This window comes from Parastagonospora nodorum (assembly GCF_000146915.1).
Source record: "Parastagonospora nodorum SN15 chromosome Unknown scaffold_19, whole genome shotgun sequence".
In the NCBI taxonomy this organism is placed as follows: Eukaryota; Fungi; Ascomycota; class Dothideomycetes; order Pleosporales; family Phaeosphaeriaceae; genus Parastagonospora; species Parastagonospora nodorum.
Genome location: NW_001884567.1, coordinates 299,630 through 323,173, shown reverse-complemented (window position 1 = coordinate 323,173; position 23,544 = coordinate 299,630). Strand labels below are relative to the sequence as shown.

Sequence of the window (23,544 nt, the reverse complement as noted above, 5' to 3'; positions counted from 1 at the left end):
TTGGCCGTGCGGCGGCAACGAACACCAAAAGCGGTTACTATTCTCATTGTCCGAGTAACAGTCGTTGCATAAAGGTTGGCCCGAGATGATCGTGCTTTGTGAAATACCGCATCTTGCGGTGTTGCAAGGCGCTGCAAGCGACCAGCGAAGTGCTTGGTCACGCATGCGCGGAAGGTGGTGCAGAGTAAATGATATTGTTTAAGACACCTGGCTGTAGTAGCAAGACATGTGAAGTCGTGTGCATAGCGATTTGATGATGGTCCTGGAGGTATCGAAAGCACGTGCAGGCAAGGACGTCCCACCAGATGATTCCACTCCACCAGAAACACTAGACTGAACGCGTCGGTGGCCAGTAAGTGTATGAGCTGAAGGAAGTGAGGTTGGCGTGTGATCTCACTGATTAGTTCCTTTGCTGCCAGTGCGTGCATCCCTTTGGCTGAACCTAACAGCCTCCTCTCTCTCATCTGTGCCTAGTAATTTTCTAAGAAGAGGGGATCACCTTGGGGCTGTGCCGAGATTTGAAAACTTGGTGGATTTCACCACTCGCTCGTTGAGAGCGCAGCATTGCTGCGGACAGCAGGCGAGCAGCGGTGAATAGCTGGCACCAAGGTTCCCAGATGACGGCCTCCTGCAGCGGGGAGCGGAGAGGCTGGTACTTCATGCGGCCATTAATCATCCGCGCCTGTGCCAAGACTGCTCACCGCTTGGGTTTCTGCCGGGACTGCCAGCCAACTCGAGCTTCCAGCTTCAAACATTCTCACTTCCTGGGACAAAGGCGACCTTGCCCGCAGAGGGCTTCCATGAACTAAACCACACCCTTTGCGAACAACCACGACACCAATGGCTCTCCCGATTGCTCCGACTTCCCTTCTTTCTCCGCACCAGTCCAGCACCACCCTCACCACCACTCCCTCACCCGGCCGTTCACATACGCCGACTTCCGATCGCTCGAGCAACAACACTTTTCTCATGTCCGCTAGCCCTGTGCGAAATCGCAGGTCTGCCGTCGAGGGTTACAGACCCAAGATGATCTCCACCATCGGTGCCAAGCCCGCTTGCCTCGTCAATGCGTCTGTCACGTACGTAGGCGATGACCAGATATACGCCTTTGGAGGCTTCGACCAATACACCGACGAAGTGTACAACCATGTGCTGCGCCTGAATCTCACAACACGGCAGTGGAACCTTGTAGACAACTATGGCGATATTCCTGGAGTACGGATGGGCCATACAGCGTGTCTGTGGCAGGGCAGCAAGCTCCTGGTCTTCGGTGGAGAGAATGAGCACCGCCAACACCTCGCCGACGTGATAGTATTCGACCTCAAGACCGCGCACTGGACACAGCCTGAGTTACACGGCCCGATACCCCGCGGTCGCGCTCGTCACTCGGCAGTAATCCACGACGATAAACTCTACATCAGTGGGGGCCAGACTGGACATGACAGTGTTCTGGATGATATTTGCTACCTTGACCTCAAGACATGGACGTGGTCGCGAACCTGGAGATTTGTACCACGATACGACCATGCCAGCTGGATCTGGAACGGTCGCATTTGGATCTTCGGAGGCATCAATGATGAAATGGAGAAGAATAATGAGATCTGGTGGCTCGACCTACGCGGCAGCCCGGAGTTCGAACACGCAATGAAATTTGGCACAGGCGATCGGCAACTGCTCTCGTCGAGGCACCGTTTCCAGGTTCCACCTTCTGGCCATGTGGCGACTGGCAGCACTGGTTACACTGCTAACTCAAGTGTACAATCCTACCATGGCATGACCTCCAGTCGCTCTCCATACGTAGCCCCAGGCTCCATCTCCTCGCTCAAGTTCCACTCCAGTCCAAATTTACCTTCGCAGGCGGCTGGTACCCACTTCCACATCTTCTCCTCTGGCTGCATGCTGGACTTCGTGACACCTGCTGAACTAACCTCCGAGACTAGTCTGTCCAGTTTGGAGCTCGACACCTTACGCTGGCAAAAGCTAGCTGATGGCAAGGATCTCTACAGCCCGAACTATCGCTGGCATTATTGTACCACTAATCCGGAAGGAACTCACGCATGGCTCCTCGGAAGCCCGATTGAGGCCGCCGGAGATGCAAACCACAATGGCGAGTATCTTAGTGATGTACTCGCTCATCGACTTGCGCAAGTACGGCTTATCCTAGGCAATGAGCTGGCCTCCGACTCGCGGTCAAAGATGATGCCTGCTTCAGACGCCAATGTCTCATCGCACCTCACGGGCATTGGTGCTGACCTCTCATTGACTTTCGACCAACCTCCCGAGAGTGGTAGTGGAGCTGACTTTATCATCACCGCCGACCCTGATGAAGAAGATTATGTCGACGTGTCATCCGCTATAGAAGCCGGTCCGTCCTCCACATCTACTGCCATCGGTGCCGTCTCCCGACCAATCCACGTCCACAAGCTCATCCTCCACGCTCGCTGGCCACACTTCGCCCGTCTCTGGAGCGCTCAAATGTCCGAATTCCACTCTAAGAAGATGCACATCCCCGAACCATACTCGGCAGTGCGCGCTTTCCTCTTCTACCTCTACACCGACAGCATCGCACCCAACCCGCAGAACGGACCAAGTCTAAGTGACGTCGCGGGCATGTTGGTCATGAGTAACATCTACGACATGCCCCGCCTGCGCCTCCTCTGCGTCAACCGCCTCGGCCGGGAACTCGACATCGAACACGCAGCCGTCATCTGGGAGCGCGCTGCCACGGCCGGCGAAGACTGGCTCAAACAGCGCGCTGCCGCATACTGCCTACAAAACTGGGGACGCCTTGTCCGTACGAATGGCTTCCGCAACCTCAATCCCGCCAGCTTAATCGAGTTGTGCTGCGAATCGGGCCCCGAGGCTCGCGTCGTTGGCGGTGAGGATCTCGAGCTCCTGAGCCAGGTTACAGGCCGCTCGTATGGCGCGGGCACGACGAGGAAGAGGAGTCTGGGCAGTGCGGGGGTGCTTACTGGGGGTGAAGAGGAGGGCGACGAGGAGGTTGAAGATGATGGTATGGATGTTAACTAGGAACGGGACCTCTCTTATTTCTCTCGGTTGTTTAAGCATATTGGCGCGGCGCTGGGTTTCCTTTCGTGAAAAGAGAATGAATGGATATTGGGCTGGGAGCATGGGGCATTGCGCGGGCGTTTTATGGTTGAATGAACTTTTGTTTGTGGGGGTTTATGGATGATTTACATGACTAGCATGATACCGTTAGATTCAATGAATGGCAATTATGACTTCCCTAGCTTCTAATTTTCGAGTTGAAAGTGACTGTGCCGATGTTCGGACATTGAAGTCAAATGCAAGAGTATAGTTGTGATCAATCATGTCCTGGCATTGAAACAAAAATGCCTCTGGTATCTGTATCTGTATCTACTAGAAAACGTCTTCCACATCAGCAGCTCCTCAGGAATATCCCCGACCGTTCACAGAGTATTCGTCATCTGACAAGTCCCACGAGCCGCACTCGCTTCTGTTAAAGTTGACCTCGTCTAGTTCGCTGGGATTCGAAACCACTCGGGTCGATGGAGTACTACCGCCACAATACTCCTAGCGTTCGTTGCGTTCGTACTGGTTGATCTGTTCCTCCTCTTGCGCACTCAGGCGACGGGCAGTCTATGACCCGCCGTTGAGCAGGTACTCGATTGCACCTTGGACATTACCGCCACTCCTTCGTAGTGCAGAGACGTTGCGATCGAACTCGTAGAAGCCCATCTCGTTCAGCTGTGCAAGTTGTGACTCGTACACCTGCTCCGGGGGTCGGGTGTCTGCTGGTGCTGGAGGTGTTCCAAAGCCGCCGCCAAAGCCTCCGCCTCCCATGAGTGCGGCGAACGGATTTGGTGCCTGAGAACCTGTTCCGGGTGCCGCGCCTGCGCCTGCGCCTGCGCCGCCGAATGGATTTGCGCCTCCTCCAGCCCCGTTCATCATCTGCATCATCTGTTGCATTGCTTCTGGGTTCTGCATCAATCTCTGAACGCCGTCTGCAATCGGGTTCGCGCCGCCGCCTTGCGCTCCTCCGCCAAATATGTTACCGAATGGATTTGCCGCGTTCGGGTTCGCATTCGAGTCTCCCGTGTTCGGCTGCTGTGGGGCGAATGGGCTTGCGCCTCCAGCGAAAAGGCTAGCGAACGGGTTCGGTTGTGCAGCTCCGGCTGCCGCAGGATCGGTCGCGCCAGTTGTGTTTGGCTGGTTTGGTGTAGCAGTTGCACCTCCGCCTGTTGCTGTTGCGCTTGCTTGTGGTGTGTTGTCTGTGGCGCCAGGAGCTGGGAAACTCGAACCTCCACCTCCGCCGTTCCGGTTCATGGCTCGCTGCATCTGTAATTGCATGCGCATCATTTTCTGGGCTGAACAGTCGATGCGGCGGGTGTCCTCGTTCCTGAGCATCTCTTGCCATTATTGGGTTGTCGCGGATCTATTACATGTCAGTCTCTCGGAGCTTGCACTGCAATGACAAACACTCACCATCGGGTTCTGCATCATCATGTCGACTACTTGTGGGTTGTTCATGGCCTCATTCATCTGTGACAGGAACATGGGGTTGTCCATCATCTCCAGCATGGCATCCTGACTTGGTGGTGGGCCCATCTGAAAGGCATTAGCCGACTTCGACTATGGCGGAAATCAAGGACACTTACACCTCCATCTGGGCCAAACATGTCTATACCAGGCAGACCATGGAAGCCAGCGTGCCGCGCTCCAGTGAGAGCCGCAAGAGGGTTGTTTCCTGTTCCTGCGGCGATGTTGGTTGGTACCTGCGGGGTCGGCGCGCCACCAGTTGTGCTGGATGTGCCCTGGTTTGCGGGATTTTGCCTAGCATTGCTCGCTGCGCCCTTGACCAGATGTACTGTGTGTCCGTCCTTGATCTTGACACTCGAAAGCGTATCGTGGTCCTTCAGCACGCGGCCCGAGTAGATCAGGCGTTGGCGCTCGGCGGGGACGTCTGCGTATTCGGATGCTGACAGCTTGGCCTTGAGGTCGGCGACTGTGGTGGTGTTTGGCAGAGTGAGGACATGCTTCTGGTCGTTCGCAGCCTTGACGTTGAATGTGACCTGGGGTTCCTCAGCGGACGTGGTGGCGGCGTCGTCGGCCATGATGTATATGCGATGTGTTGTCTTCCTATACAGCGAACGGTATGCTCGGGGCCTGGTACGAGGCTTCTGAGGGTGCTCAAGTTATGTCTGAGCGGCAAAGAATAGGGTGTGAATGCGAACAGTTGTTGTTTGTCAAACCGGAGGCAGTAACCACGGTAGATTATTAGCTTGGAGGCCGTTGGAAGACCGCAGAAGGCGCGGGACAATCGTCACTTCCCTGCCGTGCGTCATTAGCGCATGGCATGGGTGGAGCCAGCTTACTAACCATGCGACCGCCAAGCCGTGGGTGGGGAAGTCGCCCGGGGCTTCTGGTGTGGCCGTAGAAGCCGGGGAAGATGCGCTCGAGCCGAGGCACTGGGGAGAGTCAGCGAGCGGCTGTCTTCAATCTGCAACCATGGAGCTTCACGACCTGAACAGTCTTCGTTGTTTCCGTCTTCTCAATACAGGGTGAAGCCTTCTTTGTAGATCAATCGCTGTTCTATTTCCCGTCAAAATCAGACTTCAATATGAAAGGCATACAACTCAAGGAATATGTCGAGGTACATCACTGACTTGCTGTCACACTTGTATCCTTTGGCTAACACCATCAGGGACCCGAAGGCCTGAAAGTCCTCGACCTACCCACTCCTACCCCAAAGGCCACCGAATACCTGATCGCTATTCACGCGTCTGCCACAAACTTCTTCGACCTTCTCCAGATCCGCGGCAAATACCAACACCAACCTGCTTTCCCATGGATCGCAGGGTCCGAGTTCTCCGGTGTTGTCCTCAAAGCGCCAACCTCCCTGCCGGGTGGAAAGACGCCAAAGTTCAAGGAGGGGGACAAAGTGTTCGGAGCCAGTCAGGGCGGGTATGCGACCCACATCGTATGTACGGAAGAGCGACTGAAGGGCGTACCTGAGGGTTGGAGTTTCGCGGATGCGGCCGGCGTATTCGTCACGGCGCCGACGAGTTATGCTGGGCTAGTAACCCGGGCAGGAATCAAGAAGGGTATGTTTATGCTGCTAGAGCACATTGTTACGACGTACTGACACACAGTAGGTGACTGGGTCCTTGTCCATGCCGCTGCCGGTGGAGTCGGTCTCGCTGCCGTCCAAATCGCCAAAGCATTCGGCGCCACTGTCATCGCAACCGCCGGAACACAACACAAGCAGGATGTCGCACGCGCATTCGGCGCAGACTATGCTGTCGACTATCGCCAAAAGGACTGGCCCGAGCAAGTCAAGAAACTGACGCCCAAGGGTCGCGGTGTAGATATCGTATACGACCCTGTCGGTCTGATCGCCCAGTCGATGAAGTGCACTGCTTGGAATGGCCGACTTCTTGTCATCGGTTTCGCTGCTGGAGATATCGAGAAGATGGCGACGAACCGTATCCTTCTCAAGAACGTTTCTGTTGTGGGATTGCACTGGGGTGCATACGCAATAAACGAGCCGGAGATGCAAGACAAAGTGTGGGATGGTATCTTTGAGTTGGTGAAGGAAGGAAAGTACAGAGGCACAGCGTTCACGGACAAGGAGTTCGTTGGGCTGGAAAGTGTACCTGCTGCATTGAAGGCGCTAGGTGCAAGAGACAGCTGGGGCAAGGTCGTTGTCAAAGTACCCCAGGAAGGTGGAAGCAAGATCTAAATATGTGCTATGAAAAATTCCCAGACTATATGGCTGTATTACAGCGACTCAGAACCTGGATACTATCTCATCTTCTCCTTCCCCATGCTCTCAAACCATCAGTCTCCGCAACCCCACACAACCCTCTGCCACACCTCCCTCGGCACAGCCTCGCACCTGTGATCCCTCACATCCCAAACAGGCCGCTCAAGCCCAATATCCGCCCCATTACTCCGCAGCACCCGCACGATATCAAAACGCCCCAACTCCATCCCCAACTGCACCGCTCTCCCACACGAAAAGCCTACCGCACCTCCTTCCCTAGATATAGCCATCTGTTGTGGGTAATCGTGATAAGCGACATTGGAATTTGCTCCATGTCCCAGCAGCAACCGCACGATCTCTATGTCGCCGTGCTTGACTGCGCCGACGAGTGGGGAGAGGGACCCTAAGGAGCCATCGTGATCGGATAACTCGAAGAGGAACCAATCTGTACAGTTGGCTGGCCTTGGGAAAGGGCGGTCCGTGTCTTCAAAGTCACAACATATACTATGGTCTAGCACCGCTTTGACGATAGCGGTGTTGCGTGTATCTACTGCCTGGCCGAGCATTCGCGTCCCTGCGATTCTGTCTAGCTTTGGGGTGGTTTTGGCGAGGAAAAGTCTTAACATGTCGATGTCTTGGTGCTCTATCGCCCACTCAAGTGGGCGTGGTTCGCTTGTCATTGACGATATCTCGGTGTTTAGATCGATGCCATACTCTAATAGCTGCGCGATGACACGACAATATCCATGTGATAGAGCGATTTCAAGTGCCGTTTTCTTTTGTGCTTGGGTCGGCAAACTGGACACAGTAGATGTCTGATTTGGTTCAGAAGGAAGCGATGCTAATGCTGGAGCTTGGACAAGGTCTCTCGATTTCGTGAGCGGGCCGAGGAAATAGAAATCGGTCGCTGTTTTGTCCCACATGAGTTCGTGCACATCGATTTGCATGTCAGTGTCAAAGGTTGAATGCTGTTGGGCTCTAACCTACCTCGCTCTCTGATTTCGCTGAGGCTAAACGGATGTATTTATATCAGTCAAACGGAGCGTCTAGCAGCACATTTCCCGGTCTTACTAAGGGTACTGAATCGCCGAAATTGTGAAGGTACTCTGACGTGCAAACAACACCAGTGGCGTATAATTGGGATCTGTCCACGCCGAAGCGCTGCGATCTCTGGAAGTGATTGAAGAGGTATCCGCCACTGATTAAGGGCGTGAATAAATGTGATCCTTGTGGTGATGATGATCCAAACGCAAGCGACACAATGAAGGGGTGATGAATCGAATTAGTGAGGCGAGGGAGGTCAACCGATAATATAGTCTTCACCGCGAATTCGCGATTTTTTGTCCGTTTTAATTACTCGACAGACGGCTCCGTGTCCGAAAAGCAGATCGAAATCATTGACGTCCTTGTATTCCCTTTCTCGCACGGAATTTTAGTCCAAGCTGATCCGAATTCGGCCTGTCCCGTGTTGCACTTGCAACCACTGCGAGCCCAACACCGTCGTGCCTTGAAAAACTTCCAGGTGCACTATGTCCGGTGGTATGCGACCAATCCTCTGCTCCGCCTTTAAGTATTGGGGGTGAAGATGTATAGCTAAACTTGCCGCCCGTGTGACATCGAACTTTTCAGAACCCAAACCATCGAGAGTTCTCCAGCGTCCCCGAGACGGAAGAATGTAGCACTTAAGAGTGGCCGAATTTCAGCAGCCCACGTGGTAGAGGCAGTCCTGTACTATCAAGCATACGTGTGGGCATTCCTGGTTCATGTTTATCTGGCACAGAAAGTCCGATGGCTTCGTGTAGGGTAACGGTCAAAATGTCGGAGGGATCGGATATTAGCGTAACTACTCTTAGCTCTGCAATAGGTGATTGAGATGAAGTGTTGGGTGGACTGTCCAGTCCAGCCTCAGAAGCTGAGCGGAGTTCTAAACTGAAGCATCAGTGTTGTATCACTCGAAGAGAGTGCGCATTCTTTTACTGAATTTCCATCCCATGATAGCTGAAGCTTACATACTTGTCCAAGAACCAGAAGAAAGGAAGCGGTAATACTGGCTGCAGATATATGGGTTATTGTGTCGATCGCGACCTACGAAATACCCGCCGCATCACTGCATGAAGCTGACACATGATCCAGATAGATTGGAGCCCACGTCCCATGTCATGTAGCCCTCATGTCAACGTTTTCATGTTAAAGACCGACAAAAATTACAAAAATCATCAAGACAACCTACAACAGCAGGAAGACGCTATTAACGATAACGCTATAGTACGGCTTCTAGACAATCACTATTACGCCTACGAGACCTACCCATTAAATCTTAGTTACTTACTGCTTATATAATCAGTAACCCGTAGAGGACTACCACGGTAGTATGCCCTGTTAGCAGCGCTGTTTAACGGTTTCCGACCATAGCTGCCACCCGCATACTGCGACGAAAGACATATCCGTGACTTAGTTGCCAGGAGAGGGACGAAGTACGAAATGAATTTCCGTCGGAAAGTATCCGAAAAAGAACCGTCAAACGGCATAGGTCCGCAAAGACGGAGAGCCACAGGAGAGGAATTTGGTCAATTTTGGAAAGGTGGGATCTATCGAAGATGGCTACATGAATAGTACATCAATTTGAGATTCAGTAGGTAATTTTAAATACAGTTCTTGGTGCAAAATACATCTGAAAAGAGTATGTAAGACATGTGCATAGTTCGGCGACATGCGAAAAGAAATAGTGCCCACGCACCTGACTCGAGGCCAGGACCACACGGAACAGACCGCAATCGCATGAAACAACCGTAAGTGTCGAGACATTGCTTGCTATTGCGTCTGGCCAGTGGTAGAAGGTTCCGGCTCTGGAGGAGGTGGTGGGTAGAAAAGCGTGATGTTATTTTGAGCGTAGTCGCTCACAGTGATGTTAGTCGGAGCGTGAAGCCCCGCAGCTTGCGTGATAGTGCTAAACTTCTGGGATACGACAAAAGAAATGTTCCTGTCGGAGTGATCGAAAGTTGAAGTTAATGCCAAGCCTTTTAACATCGAGTCTCCAGCCCGCTTGAATGAGTACAGCCCGGTGGATGACAAGATAGAACTTGACTGTCCGGAACAGTGGGAAAACTGCCTTGTAGTCTCGAGGTGTACCCAGCACTGCAAAGGCGCCAGCAGTCAGATCTAGGGGCACACCATGTACGAGAGAATTGGGTGGCGGCGACTTCGTACGCTGGAATAGAGCGCCATGGTTCGCAAGTGGCTCATATGACGTTAGTGTCGAAAGGCAGGATGCGACTGACGCGACACGGAGGATAGTGTATAGTTTCCTCTCGCCCATCATACTGTCTTCGTCAATTTGTGTGTTGCGCTGCCCTTCGCGAGCCAGACCAACATGCTTGTTGCTGGTTGAAGTAGACGCAGTATTCTTGACGACGGCCGCTCCAAAATTGTCGAAAGGTTTATCTCGATCTTTGATGTGTGCGAGATCGATGTGCGCCAAAGTAGGCTTCAGGGAATAATAGAGGCTTCCCATGGGGACGATGAAGGAGCGATGGATAGTCGGAACGGAGATGTTTTCGATCGACGAGACGGCTTGCGAGACAAGACTAGGGTCTAAAGGCGGTTTGAAGAAACACGTAGACATGTCCGCCCAGAGAAGGGACCAGCAACGCCTAGAGCGATGCGTGCGATAGTAATGTCGCAGGCAGTTTCGAGGGCCTGCCGGTTGAGGGGGTTGGGGGTTGGGTGGGCACTTGTTATGACTGCCTGCGTAAGTAGGCTAGTGCAGACTAATTAGCGGTAACGTTACACTGGTGCCACGTGCGTCGTCAGCCCCGACTTATCAATTCCACAGCCCATCTCATCTACTTATACGCACCATATATCTGCTTTTCTTCTCTATGGCGTCTTTTAATAATCGTTGGATTTGGAGCAATGAACATCAAAAATATTATTATTCCTCGGTCGATGGTAGTTATCTTTCTGATTTTCTTCACAAGCACGACTGACCGCGAACTAGTCAATGGCCAAGTGAAATATACCTGGAGCGGACCCGCCATAGAGCATTTTGAAGATCGCCGTACACAAGCAAAGCCAGGTACTGGCCGGACGGAAGAGCTGGACGCAGGTAGGTTCATCATTGTCCTTTCTCTTGGTTCCTGGAACTAAGCCTACCCAGCGTATCGCGTGAGAGCCCGCGCTGAAGAGTTTCAGTTCTTCAAGCCGGGAAGGGTAAGTTGCACACGTATTGAAGTGGCGTTGAACAGCTTGTTAATGTCCTAGGTCTTCGCTATGCTGTGGTCAGAAACAGCAGGGACAGGAGGATTTTCGACTACACCTTTGGTCCCTGGGCGATTCGGGCAACTCATTTACAGCCAGATTCGAACTTTCGTTGTTGTGGCAGTGAGGCATACATCCCACTTTGTTGAGGCATGGTAAAATATATCTTAGAGAAAGAATAGCAAGAAAAACTCTGACTGTGAAACAGTTGCATACACACGTACGGCGGTCGGGGCACGATGAAACCTGGCTGTAATCCTGTAGAGCACACTGCAATGTATCTCACTGGGACTGAGCCAAACATTACACCCGCCGAACTCGAAAGAGGCATGAACAAAGAACCTATCGAGGTCGTGCCTGTTGACAAAACGCAGAAGCTCGCTCCAATGGCTCGCGTAAGACTTGGCAAGATTTATTCGATAGAGACCAACGTGAAAGTCAAGGACGTTGGTTTGGTTAGGGACGATCATTTGACGAAACTTATGGACTACTGGAGGTATGAGATGGGCTACGACTCTCATTTGGGCGGCTCATGGCGGCAAGCTGAACACCATCTTCGCTACATAGGCTACGACAGACCCGCCTCTCAAAACGCAAAAAAGTCACGAGCCGCACAAAAGGTTCAATAAATCTTTCATCTTGCTTATTCATGATATTAGAGTCGACGACTACGAGAACAGGTTGCGGGGTGGACTTCATCAAGGTCCCTCAAATCTCCCTTGCCATGTGACCCTCGACTTACCTTTTCGCAGATTTCGAAGTCATCGGAAATCCACGAGGTTTCTACAAGAAGGGGCGTGTCGTGATGGTACCGTGGCTCCGAGCTAGGAGGTCCCTGGGTGAAAGATCCGCTAGGTCTGTCTGGAGTGCATGAATCACCTGTCAAGATCAAAATCAGGAGATTTGTAGTCATCAGACCTAAAGCATCCTTCTGTCTTTGCCTCTCAATCAATACCTACGGGGGACAGGCAACGACCAAGGCGGGTGTTGCGATACAAGATCACGCAGCTGTGGTCGTGGAAGGGGGAGAAGAGGTTCTGCACGATGGCGAAGCCAAACTTCTGAATTCTGCTATTTTCATAAGAGTCGAGAATGAAGCAGCACCGCCCGTGGATCCAATGTCTCGGATCAACTTCGCGAAGGTCTATACTCTGGAATACAACGTCAAGGTGCGTAACGTTGGCAGAATCATACCCGACTCGATCTGGCGCATGGACGAGTACTTCGTGCAGTCTACCAGGACATGAGCTCTACCATTGGTTCTATCCTTTTTTCCTGCATGGTACATCTTAAAAGGAACGCCACATACTAGCAGCCTTCTTAATGAGCATGCTCAATAGGCAAGGCTTAGTCAGCTTGTTTAGCCTTCTATATTCTCGTTGCCTTTAGCTGCTGATTTCCTAATGAAGTTGTTGCTTTACGTCCACGACGATTGAACAAGCTGGTCAAGCTGGCTTATTTGTTGAGAAGCATGCATACTAGCCGGCGGTCCCGTTCACCGGTGAGGGGTATTAGCTAAGCTCATCACCTATTGGACGCCGACTGGGTTATCGCATGGGTCGCAGGATACGCGTGCATTGCGGGGCGTGCTGACATTGAGACCACTGGAACGTTGTACACCATATCTATAGAGCCTCAGGCTTTCCATTTCAGCCTTGTTTGTCCTCTTGGTACTGCAAATGGGATGCTGCTGGTATAAATATGGAAAGCCTACCTTGCTCTAAGTAAGAATTGTCTAAAATGGCCGAATGGATTGGAGTGGCAGCTGCTATCCCACAACTTGCGAAGTACAGCTTGACCGCCACTAATGCCGTGCCAGATTTTGTACGACGAGTGCGCAAGGCTCCGATTACCCAAAACCAGTGGGCCGACCAGGCATCCCTCCTAGCCAGCCTTTCGCAGGAAGTTCACAAACAACGCGTTGACAATACTGCTGTTGCTTCAAGCATTCTCGGCCAACTAGACGACGACTTAAACAAGATCCTACCATTTTTGCGCCGTACCAAAATTGATGCGGCCGATGGGAGACTTGCAAGATTGAAGAAGAGAATCAGGATTGTAAACAGAGAGACAGAAATGGTTAAGGAGTTGGCGAATTTTGCACAGCGGAGTACTTTGTGTTCTCAGTTGGCCATGTAAGGCTTCAACTAGGTGCTGTCTCGGGCGTCACTCGCTAATAGTTTCAGCTTGAGGTATATCAACAGCACTACGGCGACGAAGCACGCAGACTCGGCACAGTCGAGCACGCTAGGAAGCTCATATGTATGTATAACTCTCTCTTTGGTTGCTCCAGCATAAGGATATTGAGATCGATCGATAATTGATCCCAGACTATGTATAGTCTCAATCGTCTACAGTTGCCCCGTCACTCCCAGGGCACCACGACATGCTCATCAGGAAGCGAAACCCTAATTTTGTTGGACAAGGCAGCGTTTTGCACCAGTTGTTCACCAAGATTGAGAACTCATCCTCGTCTACAATTGCCCTATGCGGACTAGGAGGGGCTGGGTAAAGATGCCCTGGTTTTTAATCTGCTAGGAGCTGACGCACTTACACAGTAAAACTGAGGTGGCATTGGAGCTAGCATATATGCTACGTGACGCTCAACCTAATACCACGATCCGTTGGCTTGACGCCTCGATGGAACCGTCTTTGTGCGAAGACCCTGCCCAATTTGGTCAGCATCACATAGACGCGCAAATTGACCTAGATGACAAACAAGATGTGGCGACGGTACTCTCATCACAAAACTCAGCAGCTTCCGGTCTAAAACTTCTGGTTCTCGACAACGCTGATATTGCTACTTGCTCTGCTTCTGGCATGCAGAGCTTGTTGACGCAACAACAAGGCATCCACATCTTGATCACAACACGCAATCGACGTTTCGCGCTGGATCATTTCCACCCAGTTGACTTGTTTGAAATGCCGGTCATGACCTTGCGAGATGGAAGAGACCTATTACTCTCGTATGCAGGGCTAAGCAATGCGGGAAATAGCGAGAGTATTGGTCAGCTGGTCAATTGTCTCGACATGAACCCTTTCGCTCTTAAGCAAATTGGACTTTACATGAAATGTACAGGTAATGGAGTAGAAGGGTGTCTTCCATCAGCAGAGCGTGGACCAGCTTTTCTAACAATGCTTCTTATGCAGAAGCACGACTGCTCACGAGGCTCGGCAGCTTGCACAGCAATGTTCGATTGGATGTACTCATTCAGAACCCTCGCAGCGGAAAATGTGGACGTTCTCTCTATGCTATTTGAGCTGTCGTGCATCCACAACATCGGCATATGTGAAGAAATCACTGCCATGCTAGTAGACACAGAATCAAAACGGCATGCACTAGACATCCTGAAATCTTATTCTTTGCTTGTACCAGTCAGCTCCGATGGAACGTGGATGATGCCGAACATCGTCGGCTTTGCTACCAAAGCTCACCTGGTCCATCATCGGGACCGCATTAGAATTCTCGAAGGTGCTCTTCAGTTGGTTACTTCCTTCGTTTCTTCAGATTCAGTCCTCACGTCTACGGCTCATCGCTGTTGGGCACATGTCGCTTCGGTACTGGGCGTCTATGTCGATATTGCTTCCGAAACGGAACTGGAATCGAACACCATCAGTGCCATGGGTGTACTTGCGTTAAGGCTATGCCACCATCTGGTCGCAATGGGAAGAGCGAGAGAAGCTATCTTGATATTGAATCGGCTCATCATTTGGGCATCCAATCGCTCCAAAGACCTTATTCCATTGTTCGACAGACTCCGCGGCAAGCTCGGCATGGCTCTCCATGGCAGCGGTCAGTACGCGGCTGCTGAGCTCGAAACAAGACAGGTGCTTCGCTCTCAGATTTTGACAATAGGCGAGGACGATATCAACACGATACATAGCCTGAATAACCTTGGCGTCTATCATCAAGATCAAGGTCGATTTCCGATGGCGGAAAGTTTCCACAGAAAAGCATTCGATATGAAGCGGGCTAAATTTGGCGCACACCATCTCGAGACGCTGCTGACGCTCAATAATTTGGCTCTATCACTGCAAAGCCAGAAGAAGTACAACGAATCTGAGCTATTTCTCGGCCAAGCTCTGCGCGGGCGGAAGCGACTATTGTCAGCGACTCATCCGGACACTCTGGTCTGTTTGAGCAATTTCGCCGTACTAAAGCAGCTTCAAGGTCACTTCGAACAATCTCAATTGCTTCAAGAAGCAGCTCTATCTGGTCGTGAGCAGATGCTGGGCTCAAATCATCCAGAAACACTGAAGAGCAAAGGAAACCTTGCACTATTACTGCAACTTCGTGGACGCCATGGTCAAGCGGTCGACCTCTTAAGTGAGGCATGCCAGGTGTACAAAGATACAATTGGACGACTGCATCCAGAAACAATAAAGTCAATACGAAACCTCGCAATCATTCTGCACCAACAGAACAAATTCGCAGAAGCACAAACTGTAGCATTTGAGCTACAAGAGATCCTGGAAGAGAAGCATGGAAAAGGGCATCCTGAGACTTTTGCATCGCTCGATCATCTGGCGACAATCTTGCACTGGCAAGGCAAGCTCGAAGATGCCTTTGAGATTATAGCCTGGCTTCACGACATAAGGAGTGGGTTGTTGGGAAAGGATCACCCCGACACGATCAGCAGCCGAAACTATCTCAGCAGTCTGGAAGCGGAATTGGCTTCTTCTGAGCAAGCATCGTCTGTTCTCTTGGATATGTTTTGAGCTCGTTGGCAACTATGATCTTCCTTTCCCTGTTTAACGAAAACATGGCCCGGTTCTATTATTCTACTCAGACTTCTTGATGGTAACGAATTGTGTTGAAATTTTTACTTTAGTTATCTTTCATCTAAGTCACGGCTTGCTAGTTGTGTTTATCGCGTTATCGCCCCTGTCGCAGTGCTGTGTTGGAAAAGTGATTACTCCCTGGCAAATGCCATACTATCCAATTGCAGTATACATCATGTCGTTGAAATAGCTTTAGAGATATTCATTATCTGGTCTAGTTATCTATAATTCAGTAATGTGCACATGAGATGCAATTGTTTAGCGTTAGGTCCTCAAAGTGCGTTGTCCTCTAGAGGCCTATGCCATAGGTAAGCACGCACTTCATTAATGATTGCCCAGTAAGGTTCTAAAGTCTATCGGAATTCGGCAGTATGATACTACACAGCCTTGTCATTTAACAGACAACGCACCCAACGCAAGACCACGAAGCGAACCATCATGCTCTCACTAAATCCAATCCACCCCATCCATCCCTCCACAACCTCCCTCTCATACTCTTCGTCTGATTCGCCATCTTACTCCACTTTCCCACTCTCAAGTCCCCATTTTCCCATCCTCGTGACTGTGAGTAAACAGAGGCGCCAACGTTGTATTCTTCCACAGCCCTTGTCTGTCGCCTCTGCTCAAATTGATATTGGCTACTAGCAAGATGACGCTCATGAGCACTACCACGCCAGGAAGAATGAGCTACGGCCAGGTCACATGGATGTAGGTCTCTTCGCGATATGAGGTTCCGAACACCTTCGCGGCATTAGCTCGTCCGCGGATCCTATTTGTCATTGAAGTTGCGACGTTAGCGAAAGTCTGCGAGATGTTTCGCTGCGTGTAAAGTACCCGCCCCACGGCATCTCTCTCGGAAGTTGTGAAGATTTTACACGTAAGCCAATCCGCCAGTAGGCTGTTCTCTTTCGCATTAACTCTGAAACTGCTATCTGGACCGTCGAATTCCGTGTTCTCATTCACTGTGAAATGACCTCGAAGAATACCGTCATCGCCGCGGACGGCACCTTTAGATGGTTTTAAAGGCTACGTTCGTATGTCGGGCGTAACAATCTCGCCTTTTGTAACGTTGACAACGGAGTAGCGTTTCGTGCACCATGTGAGACGGCATTCAAATCCTTCAGGTCGACTGACTTGAGCCCAGCTCAGAGGTCTCCTTGCTGCTTTCTGGTAAGTGGTCGTAATGAGAAGGTCGGAGGGTCACATCTGGTCATGAAAATTTCCCCTCGTCTATTTTTGAGCGCGGCACGAATCTAGCAGAGTGTTGTGGATATGCTAAGAAATATGGAACATACTCTTCCTCCATATTCGGGGACATGTTTCGGACATGACATCATATTGCTCAGCTATCCCACTCAGCCTTGTAGTACCTACTTTGTTAGAGTGATCATGTCCGATTCTTGCTCAGTCTCCGGTTTGGTGAACTGCCCAAATTTATGTAGCACGACTGCAATGTCAGACTTTCTCGTGTGACTTTCCGTGTATCGCTGCCCTAGGCTTGATGATGACCTAAAAATGTATTGGTATGGCTACAAGGTGAGATACCACGACACTATAGTTGTGTTCAATTCAACAGGCTATGGTGTGTCTGTGGTGAGGGATCTTGTAACGACCCAAAGTGAGGCACTCCGCGAGGGACATACGCGCACAAGGACTATGCGGTGCAATTCCGATAATAACTAATAGAGCGGTCGGTGGCAACATGGTGCACGAAGAATGTGCTTTCAGGAACTCCCTACAGCAAGTTTAGATGTGATAACGGACCTCATCATTTACATGTTCAGTGCCCCGTGACTTTTTTTCGACAAGGGGTAGTCCTCACTACGTTGCCTGATTTGACGAGGCTATAACAACTGAAATAAATTAACAATATTTATAAAGCTGGCTAGCTTGGGGTATAATGACTACGAAATGTAAGTAGCTGCCTTGAACAATTTGAAAAGCTACCGGAGAAACGAAGCCCCCCTGTTATGCAACACATCATTCTCAAACCGCAATCAACCCTTCGTACCGCCTAACAGGCGGCGCGAACGCAGAGTAATCCGGAGGCAGTTCATCCCTCGTGCCTATACTGTTGTTCCGGGGCGCTCTCTCAACTTCGCTGAAACTCGGCGGTGGTGCAACGCTCCTCGGTGCCCACATATCGATCGCCTGCCGCAAATGTGTCTCTTCAACACTCCTCGCCCTCGCATTCTCGATGCCGGTGTCGCTGCCTTCTGCGCAGATCTGAATCGGGACTTTCAGAGACGTAGATGAGCTGCCGTGGACATTGAAAGTCATGCCAAGTGTGTATGTTCGCGATACCAAACAGCAGTGGAAGGTTGGTATGAAGTTCTTGTTCATGGGAAGGGTAACGGGAACGAGGACCTGTGCGGTGTAAAAGATGCCGTTCTTGTAATCTTTAGATGCGGGTAGGATACCAGCGGCGAATGCAGCCTCACTGTTGCTGGTGGTGGAGCAGTCTGAAATGCCAGAGTCGCGGCGCTCAGGGTCTTCTTCGGGTTCCGGGTTCTGGTCTGCAGAATGCTTTTCCCAAGGCGCAGATGCTATGCAGAGTGTTGAGAGTGCGATACTTTCGGAGTATGCGCCCTGTGAAGCGTCAAAACCGATGGTCAATCGCGATGGGAAATTTTGTCTCGGACTCGAAGCATAACATGTTGATACTTTGATCTTGGTACTCAAAGAGCCGAGGCGTGGTGGAGACGCCGTCTCATCGGTAGGATCGAAGCGCAGAACGAGTTTGGCCATTGTGGTTATGGTTTGGTTGTCTGTCGTCCGCGCACCAGGAATGACCAAAGCTTTAGGCTGTACAGTTCTTGCAGACAACGTTCCTAGCTTGCCTTTGAAGAGTCCCTTCTTGATGGTCTTCTCTTGTCGTGCTCGGTATTCCTTGTTGCCGTCAATGTTCAATGGCGGCTGCTCAATGAGAGCAGGCTTGATGCGAACTTTCTTCGTCTTCTCTCCGAGGACTGTGATACCCTCATTGCCCTGTCGCCGCGCGATCCGGACTTTGATGTTGTAACTAATTTTAGACATTTCAGGAGCAAGGTCGTCGAGCAAAGAACCACCGAAGCCTGCAAGATCCGCATCGCCTAGGCTTGGAGGTAGCATTAAGTGGCAGTCGCGCACATGTTCTGAGGAAACCTTGTGTGAGCACGACTTCGGAAGGAGCTGTGCTGGGACTGTGAATGTGAAGGGAAACTGATAAGTCCGTCCAGCCTCGAATATTCTTGGGGAAGGGAAGTCGGACTCTGCGATGGGTTGCCGTAGCACAAGGAAACGGTGATTAGCTTCCGTCCGGCCTGTCATGGAAGGTGATGTGGTGAACGTGTCAACATAGACTTGACAGGTGCCTGGATAAATGTTAGTCACTGTACTACCGTAGGTTGTCAAGGGTACAACAGTAGATAGCTAAGTCGATGCCTGAAGTTGTTTGCCGTATCGCGAGGCGCTTGGATGCGACAGAAAGTACTCTGGTTGTTTTTCCTAACAACATGCTTTATGTTGCACATGTGATGATTTGCCACTCACCTATAAATGCAATGTCGATGTCCTCGAACCGTGTATCGTGCAGTGCTGTTATCGTGACATTTCCCTCGATAGTGTCCATGGTGGAATATGATGTGACCCATGTGTTGCGTGGTCCATCAGTGCCCTTGAGATTGATCTCGATGGTTGGCTGGCCGTAGTGCGTCATATTGCGGACCTTGGACCCGACCTGATTCCGCATCGACTGCATAGTCGTGGCTTGCGAGTACTCGGAAGATGGTATGGAGGAAGGCATGGCGGAGATTTTGCGTGCGTCTGGCAGCTGTTGAGCTGACAGGACAAAGAATACTTTAGTAAGTCACACAAGCGCTGTGAAGAGCTCGACTGAGCAGTTCACCCGGGAACGCGGAGACGAATTGGAAGCTGAGATAGATTCTTGGTAGACTAGTCAAGATAAGACGCAATGGTCGTGATGTCTGCCTATCTATGTGGGGGGTGTGTGTCTGTATGGCGGAGAAAGGTTGGGGTAGGAGTAACCTTATACATACACATGCAAGCGATCTTGCCTGAGTCACCCACGGCAGGATGGTGATGGAGGGATGCAACGTGCAGGTGGATAATGGGCTGAAGTGATAGCTCTCCTTGGCCGACGGGTGACCACTGAGCTAGTTGTGTGCGGGGACCAGTCATACGCCCTTCCAGACCGAAGCAGTGTGCGCTAGGCCGGAAATATTGTTACACCCCAAATCCATCCGCGCAGATATCAATGCTCCAGGCAGCCATCGTGTTTGGTGTCTTGAGAATTCATGGATGAATCCGGTACTGCATCAGCAAACACACTTCATTCCCAAATTTGCCTGTCGTTGCCGGGACCAGCCAAAGAAGCATGCGCTTCATCAGTAATGCTTCCTTCACGTGAAACTCCAGCGCGGTACTCTCAACACTAACTTCAGGAGTATGCAATTGTGGATGCCTCGTGTCATTGGCCTCTTTGCAAATTTTCCAAACAATGCGCTGACTATGCCCTATCGTGGTAGGCTCTAAAAGTCCCTGTTCCAACAAAAATCTGTGTTCGGGGACCTCCGAAGCTCTCTGGGCTGCAAATTTTCATCCGTGTCTAACTTAAATGACTCCGAAATTCTGTAAAACACAGGTGGAAACGCGCAAGATTGCTCTCAACATCGGTGAATTGGTGTTCGTGGTGCATGCACGTCACCACGTGTAATCGTGCTTAGGGCGTGTGGCTTCCCAAAGGGCGCAACCATTAATCAGCACGCTCATGAATTGACCATTCACAGCAAACACCGCAACACGGGCCGGCATCGCTGACGGCTCGCATTGCCATATTGGACCGACAGTTCCCAACGCCGATATTTGGTTGAATTCCGAACGACGACCCAACTCCGACTACTTACACACGTGCAAGCAACGGAAAACCTCCAGAAGACGGAAAACATCATGTCAGGTGCATACAGGTATCGGTCCTAAGCCCAGCAAAATCTGGACGAGGCGAAAGAGAAAATATTTCATCAGCGACTGGAGACATGTGCATCCTCGAGTGCCTTGGAGAGAACACTTGAGCATTCTTTCCCAATATATTGTGCGTAAGACAACGGATGTACAATTCACGAACGATCGCTCTACACGAGGAAGGAAGGATCACATGCGAGCTGGCCCTGGATATTGAATCCTGATCATACCATACCTATCGTTCCATAATCTTCTGTCCAAATCACCGTCAGCTGGCCTCAATGACAAAGCTCAAGGGCACCGGGAGTCGACAAAGCCCTTACCCGCCTCCTCCGACGAGAGCAGGTGAAGAGGCAGCCTGTATACACTCAAAATTCCCTATAGAACTACTTGAAGTATCTCATAGCTGCGTATATATTCAGGCCCCCATAAGCTCACAATAAGCATACATCTAAAGGCTATCAGATTTAGATATTTCGCGTAGATGCAGAGTTGGCACGAATTCCGCCGCTGCCTTGTGGATCACAAATCACCGACATATCCGTCGGAAGGAGACAGTCTTTTGCATTTCTTCCTAGCACACAAGTTCCCTCAAGCTCTTGGTTGCCATTTGTGTCGCGCATGTGGCCTCTGGGGAAAAAGCTCCAAACTGGGACCGAAAAAAAATCTATACCATGGTACACCCCAATGGCTTCTCGCACCTTCAAATTATCGCAGACTTGTCTGTGGAGAGAGGCGCTCTTCCGGACCCCATAGGCGAGGTTGTAGACAAGCAAGGTGGACAAGAGTAAGTCCAAACTTTGGTAATACCAACATTTCGCACTTGGAAGCCATAGGCCTGGTTACCTACATCGGCACAGACCGTGTGCCATGGAAATATCACGCTCTCTCACTCGCGCACCCTCACCAAGCCATGGTACCGCTGTGGGCAAACCAAAAAAAGTTGAGCGTTTGCTTGCCCTCCTCTCCCTTAAACTCTCTACTCTTCTAATCTCGCAACAATCACAAAGTCCAAGTTAACCTTTTCAACCTTGATTAAATACCCTTAACAACAGCACAACACATATAGCGACACCCGTACAGAATGGTACAGATAGTCTGGGCGGACCCCGTCTTCGCGGCTCACAGATTATATGAATCCTGTATCCCCGACGCCTTCGACAATCCCTTCTTCTCCATAACCCGAGTCTGGCGGCCCGCCCTCTCAGCCCTCATCGCCTTCGCCTACGCGCTCTACATCCTCGCCTACCCACCCAAATACAAGAAACTCAGCATCCTCACCCTCAGCATCCCCGTCTGCTACGCCTTCTGCTACTCCCAGGACATCGCGCCCAGCTTCACCGTCTGCGACACCTTCACGCGCTTCCTGTACATCTGGCTCGCACATGTCAGCCTCGAGGTCACCATCCTCGAATGGTCGCCGCCCGTGACTAAGGAGAATCCCGGCACGTGGAAGACACGCATCGCCAGCGCGTATAAAGTCCTCTTCGCGCGCGAGAACCGCAGAGATGTACTCAACAGCAAGTCCAAGCACGGCTACTCGCGCGCGCAATTCGTCGGAATCCACGCGATGAAAGCAATCGGGCTGTACATCCTACAGAACGCGTGGTACACGTTTACATGGTACTACCTGATCCGCGAGCCAGTGCACGGCGCCGACAAGGCGATATTCTTCCGGCGGCTGCCCGAGTCGTTTAACGCGGACGAGCTGTGGGCGAGCTTCGATAACGTGGTGCACTGGTGCGTTGTCAACATGTTTCTGTACGAGGCGTATCACAGCGTGTTTGCGGTGTTGTTTGTCGGCCTGGGGCTCGATCAGCCGGCGGAGTGGAGCATGAGTCTGTTCGGCCATATCAGCGAGGCGTACACGGTGCGCAGGTACTGGGGCAAGCACTGGCACAATTACATCTACGCGAGCTTCAATGGACACACGCAGATCGTGACGAGGAAGTGGCTGCGCATGCGCAGGGGCAGGACGTCCACGCGCCTCGTGGAGAACACAATGGTGTTTGCGATGAGCGGGCTGATGCACAGTGCCGTCCGGTTCGTGCAGGACCCCGGCGCGTCGGACTGCATGGTCATTACGCTGTGGTATATTGGGCAGATGGTGCCGATTGTCATCGAGGGCATTGTGGTCGTGTACTGGCAGGACTTGAAGGAGAAGTTTGAGGTCAAGGAGAACAAGTGGCTGACGAGGTTTGAGAGGACGGTGGGATATGTGTGGGTGATTGGATTTAATATGTGGAGTATCACCAAGTACATCCATACCCGCAATGAGTGGGCTCAGGTCGCGATGAAGAGGCAGTATGCGGAGGCTTTGGAGGCTTGGAACATTACGCAGGCGAATGCCATGCAGGGACTGCAGGCGGTTGAGGGGAAGGTGGAGCTTTGAATGGGCAGTGAGGATGTGGAAAAAGACCAGATTGGTATGGGGTTTGCTCTCGTTGAGAGGATGGGTGCTGAGTGGAAATTGGACAAAATGTGTATACTGGAAAAAATGAAACTGACGTGGAAGTCAACCAGAGTTACGTTGATACTTGCTGCAAATACTGCGTCGCCTTCTTAGAATGAAGCCATATGTCAAGAGACATAATCACGTTGCAAAAAAGAGCTGTGCCTGCTGTCGCAAGCACATTTACACTGTAGTTTGCGAAGCGCCCTACTATCATTCCGCTGGCTTCTCGCTATCGATGTTTTGCATGCCTGGCCACTCGGGACAGAAACACTCGTCATGCCGTTCTGTTTCCACCCCTTTATCGGATATATCGGCCACCAGGCGCGTTGTACTGCAGCCACAA

General features: G+C 51.3%; 10 protein-coding genes across 10 annotated transcripts; 6 read left to right on the top strand and 4 right to left on the bottom strand.

Moving 5' to 3' along the window:
• Window positions 1-1,026: 1,026 nt before the first annotated feature.
• On the top strand, window positions 1,027-3,030 carry SNOG_11421 (hypothetical protein; the record flags this gene model as incomplete). Its single annotated transcript, XM_001801612.1, has 1 exon — window positions 1,027-3,030. The coding sequence occupies one exon, from the start codon at window positions 1,027-1,029 to the stop codon at window positions 3,028-3,030; it is 2,004 nt and encodes a 667-aa protein (XP_001801664.1).
• A 271-nt stretch (window positions 3,031-3,301) lies between these two features.
• Window positions 3,302-5,201, bottom strand: SNOG_11420 (hypothetical protein). The gene is made up of 3 exons (XM_001801611.1): window positions 4,641-5,201; window positions 4,468-4,590; window positions 3,302-4,417 (listed from the first exon to the last, which is right to left on the bottom strand). Exons 1-3 carry the CDS (start codon window positions 5,094-5,096, stop codon window positions 4,127-4,129), a joined length of 870 nt encoding a protein of 289 aa, XP_001801663.1. The 5' UTR covers window positions 5,097-5,201; the 3' UTR covers window positions 3,302-4,126.
• Window positions 5,202-5,602: 401 nt separating this feature from the next.
• Window positions 5,603-6,778, top strand: SNOG_11419 (hypothetical protein; the record flags this gene model as incomplete). The annotated part of the gene is made up of 3 exons (XM_001801610.1): window positions 5,603-5,635; window positions 5,687-6,086; window positions 6,135-6,778. 3 exons carry the CDS (start codon window positions 5,603-5,605, stop codon window positions 6,722-6,724), a joined length of 1,023 nt encoding a protein of 340 aa, XP_001801662.1. The 3' UTR covers window positions 6,725-6,778.
• Window positions 6,779-6,822: 44 nt separating this feature from the next.
• SNOG_11418 (hypothetical protein) lies at window positions 6,823-7,695 on the bottom strand (the record flags this gene model as incomplete). The annotated part of the gene is made up of 1 exon (XM_001801609.1): window positions 6,823-7,695. One exon carries the CDS (start codon window positions 7,693-7,695, stop codon window positions 6,823-6,825), a length of 873 nt encoding a protein of 290 aa, XP_001801661.1.
• Window positions 7,696-9,559: 1,864 nt separating this feature from the next.
• Window positions 9,560-10,370, bottom strand: SNOG_11417 (hypothetical protein; the record flags this gene model as incomplete). Its single annotated transcript, XM_001801608.1, has 2 exons — window positions 9,560-9,790; window positions 9,834-10,370. 2 exons carry the CDS (start codon window positions 10,368-10,370, stop codon window positions 9,560-9,562), a joined length of 768 nt encoding a protein of 255 aa, XP_001801660.1.
• Window positions 10,371-10,421: 51 nt separating this feature from the next.
• SNOG_11416 (hypothetical protein) lies at window positions 10,422-12,252 on the top strand (the record flags this gene model as incomplete). Its single annotated transcript, XM_001801607.1, has 6 exons — window positions 10,422-10,500; window positions 10,746-10,853; window positions 10,905-10,957; window positions 11,009-11,160; window positions 11,214-11,625; window positions 11,974-12,252. 6 exons carry the CDS (start codon window positions 10,422-10,424, stop codon window positions 12,250-12,252), a joined length of 1,083 nt encoding a protein of 360 aa, XP_001801659.1.
• A 493-nt stretch (window positions 12,253-12,745) lies between these two features.
• On the top strand, window positions 12,746-15,724 carry SNOG_11415 (hypothetical protein; the record flags this gene model as incomplete). Its single annotated transcript, XM_001801606.1, has 5 exons — window positions 12,746-13,063; window positions 13,192-13,267; window positions 13,363-13,513; window positions 13,564-14,078; window positions 14,382-15,724. 5 exons carry the CDS (start codon window positions 12,746-12,748, stop codon window positions 15,722-15,724), a joined length of 2,403 nt encoding a protein of 800 aa, XP_001801658.1.
• A 501-nt stretch (window positions 15,725-16,225) lies between these two features.
• On the top strand, window positions 16,226-16,516 carry SNOG_11414 (hypothetical protein; the record flags this gene model as incomplete). The annotated part of the gene is made up of 2 exons (XM_001801605.1): window positions 16,226-16,351; window positions 16,433-16,516. The coding sequence occupies 2 exons, from the start codon at window positions 16,226-16,228 to the stop codon at window positions 16,514-16,516; spliced, it is 210 nt and encodes a 69-aa protein (XP_001801657.1).
• A 1,126-nt stretch (window positions 16,517-17,642) lies between these two features.
• Window positions 17,643-19,571, bottom strand: SNOG_11413 (hypothetical protein; the record flags this gene model as incomplete). The annotated part of the gene is made up of 3 exons (XM_001801604.1): window positions 17,643-18,861; window positions 18,917-18,958; window positions 19,319-19,571. The coding sequence occupies 3 exons, from the start codon at window positions 19,569-19,571 to the stop codon at window positions 17,774-17,776; spliced, it is 1,383 nt and encodes a 460-aa protein (XP_001801656.1). The 3' UTR covers window positions 17,643-17,773.
• Window positions 19,572-21,830: 2,259 nt separating this feature from the next.
• SNOG_11412 (hypothetical protein) lies at window positions 21,831-23,138 on the top strand (the record flags this gene model as incomplete). The annotated part of the gene is made up of 1 exon (XM_001801603.1): window positions 21,831-23,138. One exon carries the CDS (start codon window positions 21,831-21,833, stop codon window positions 23,136-23,138), a length of 1,308 nt encoding a protein of 435 aa, XP_001801655.1.
• Window positions 23,139-23,544: the final 406 nt, after the last annotated feature.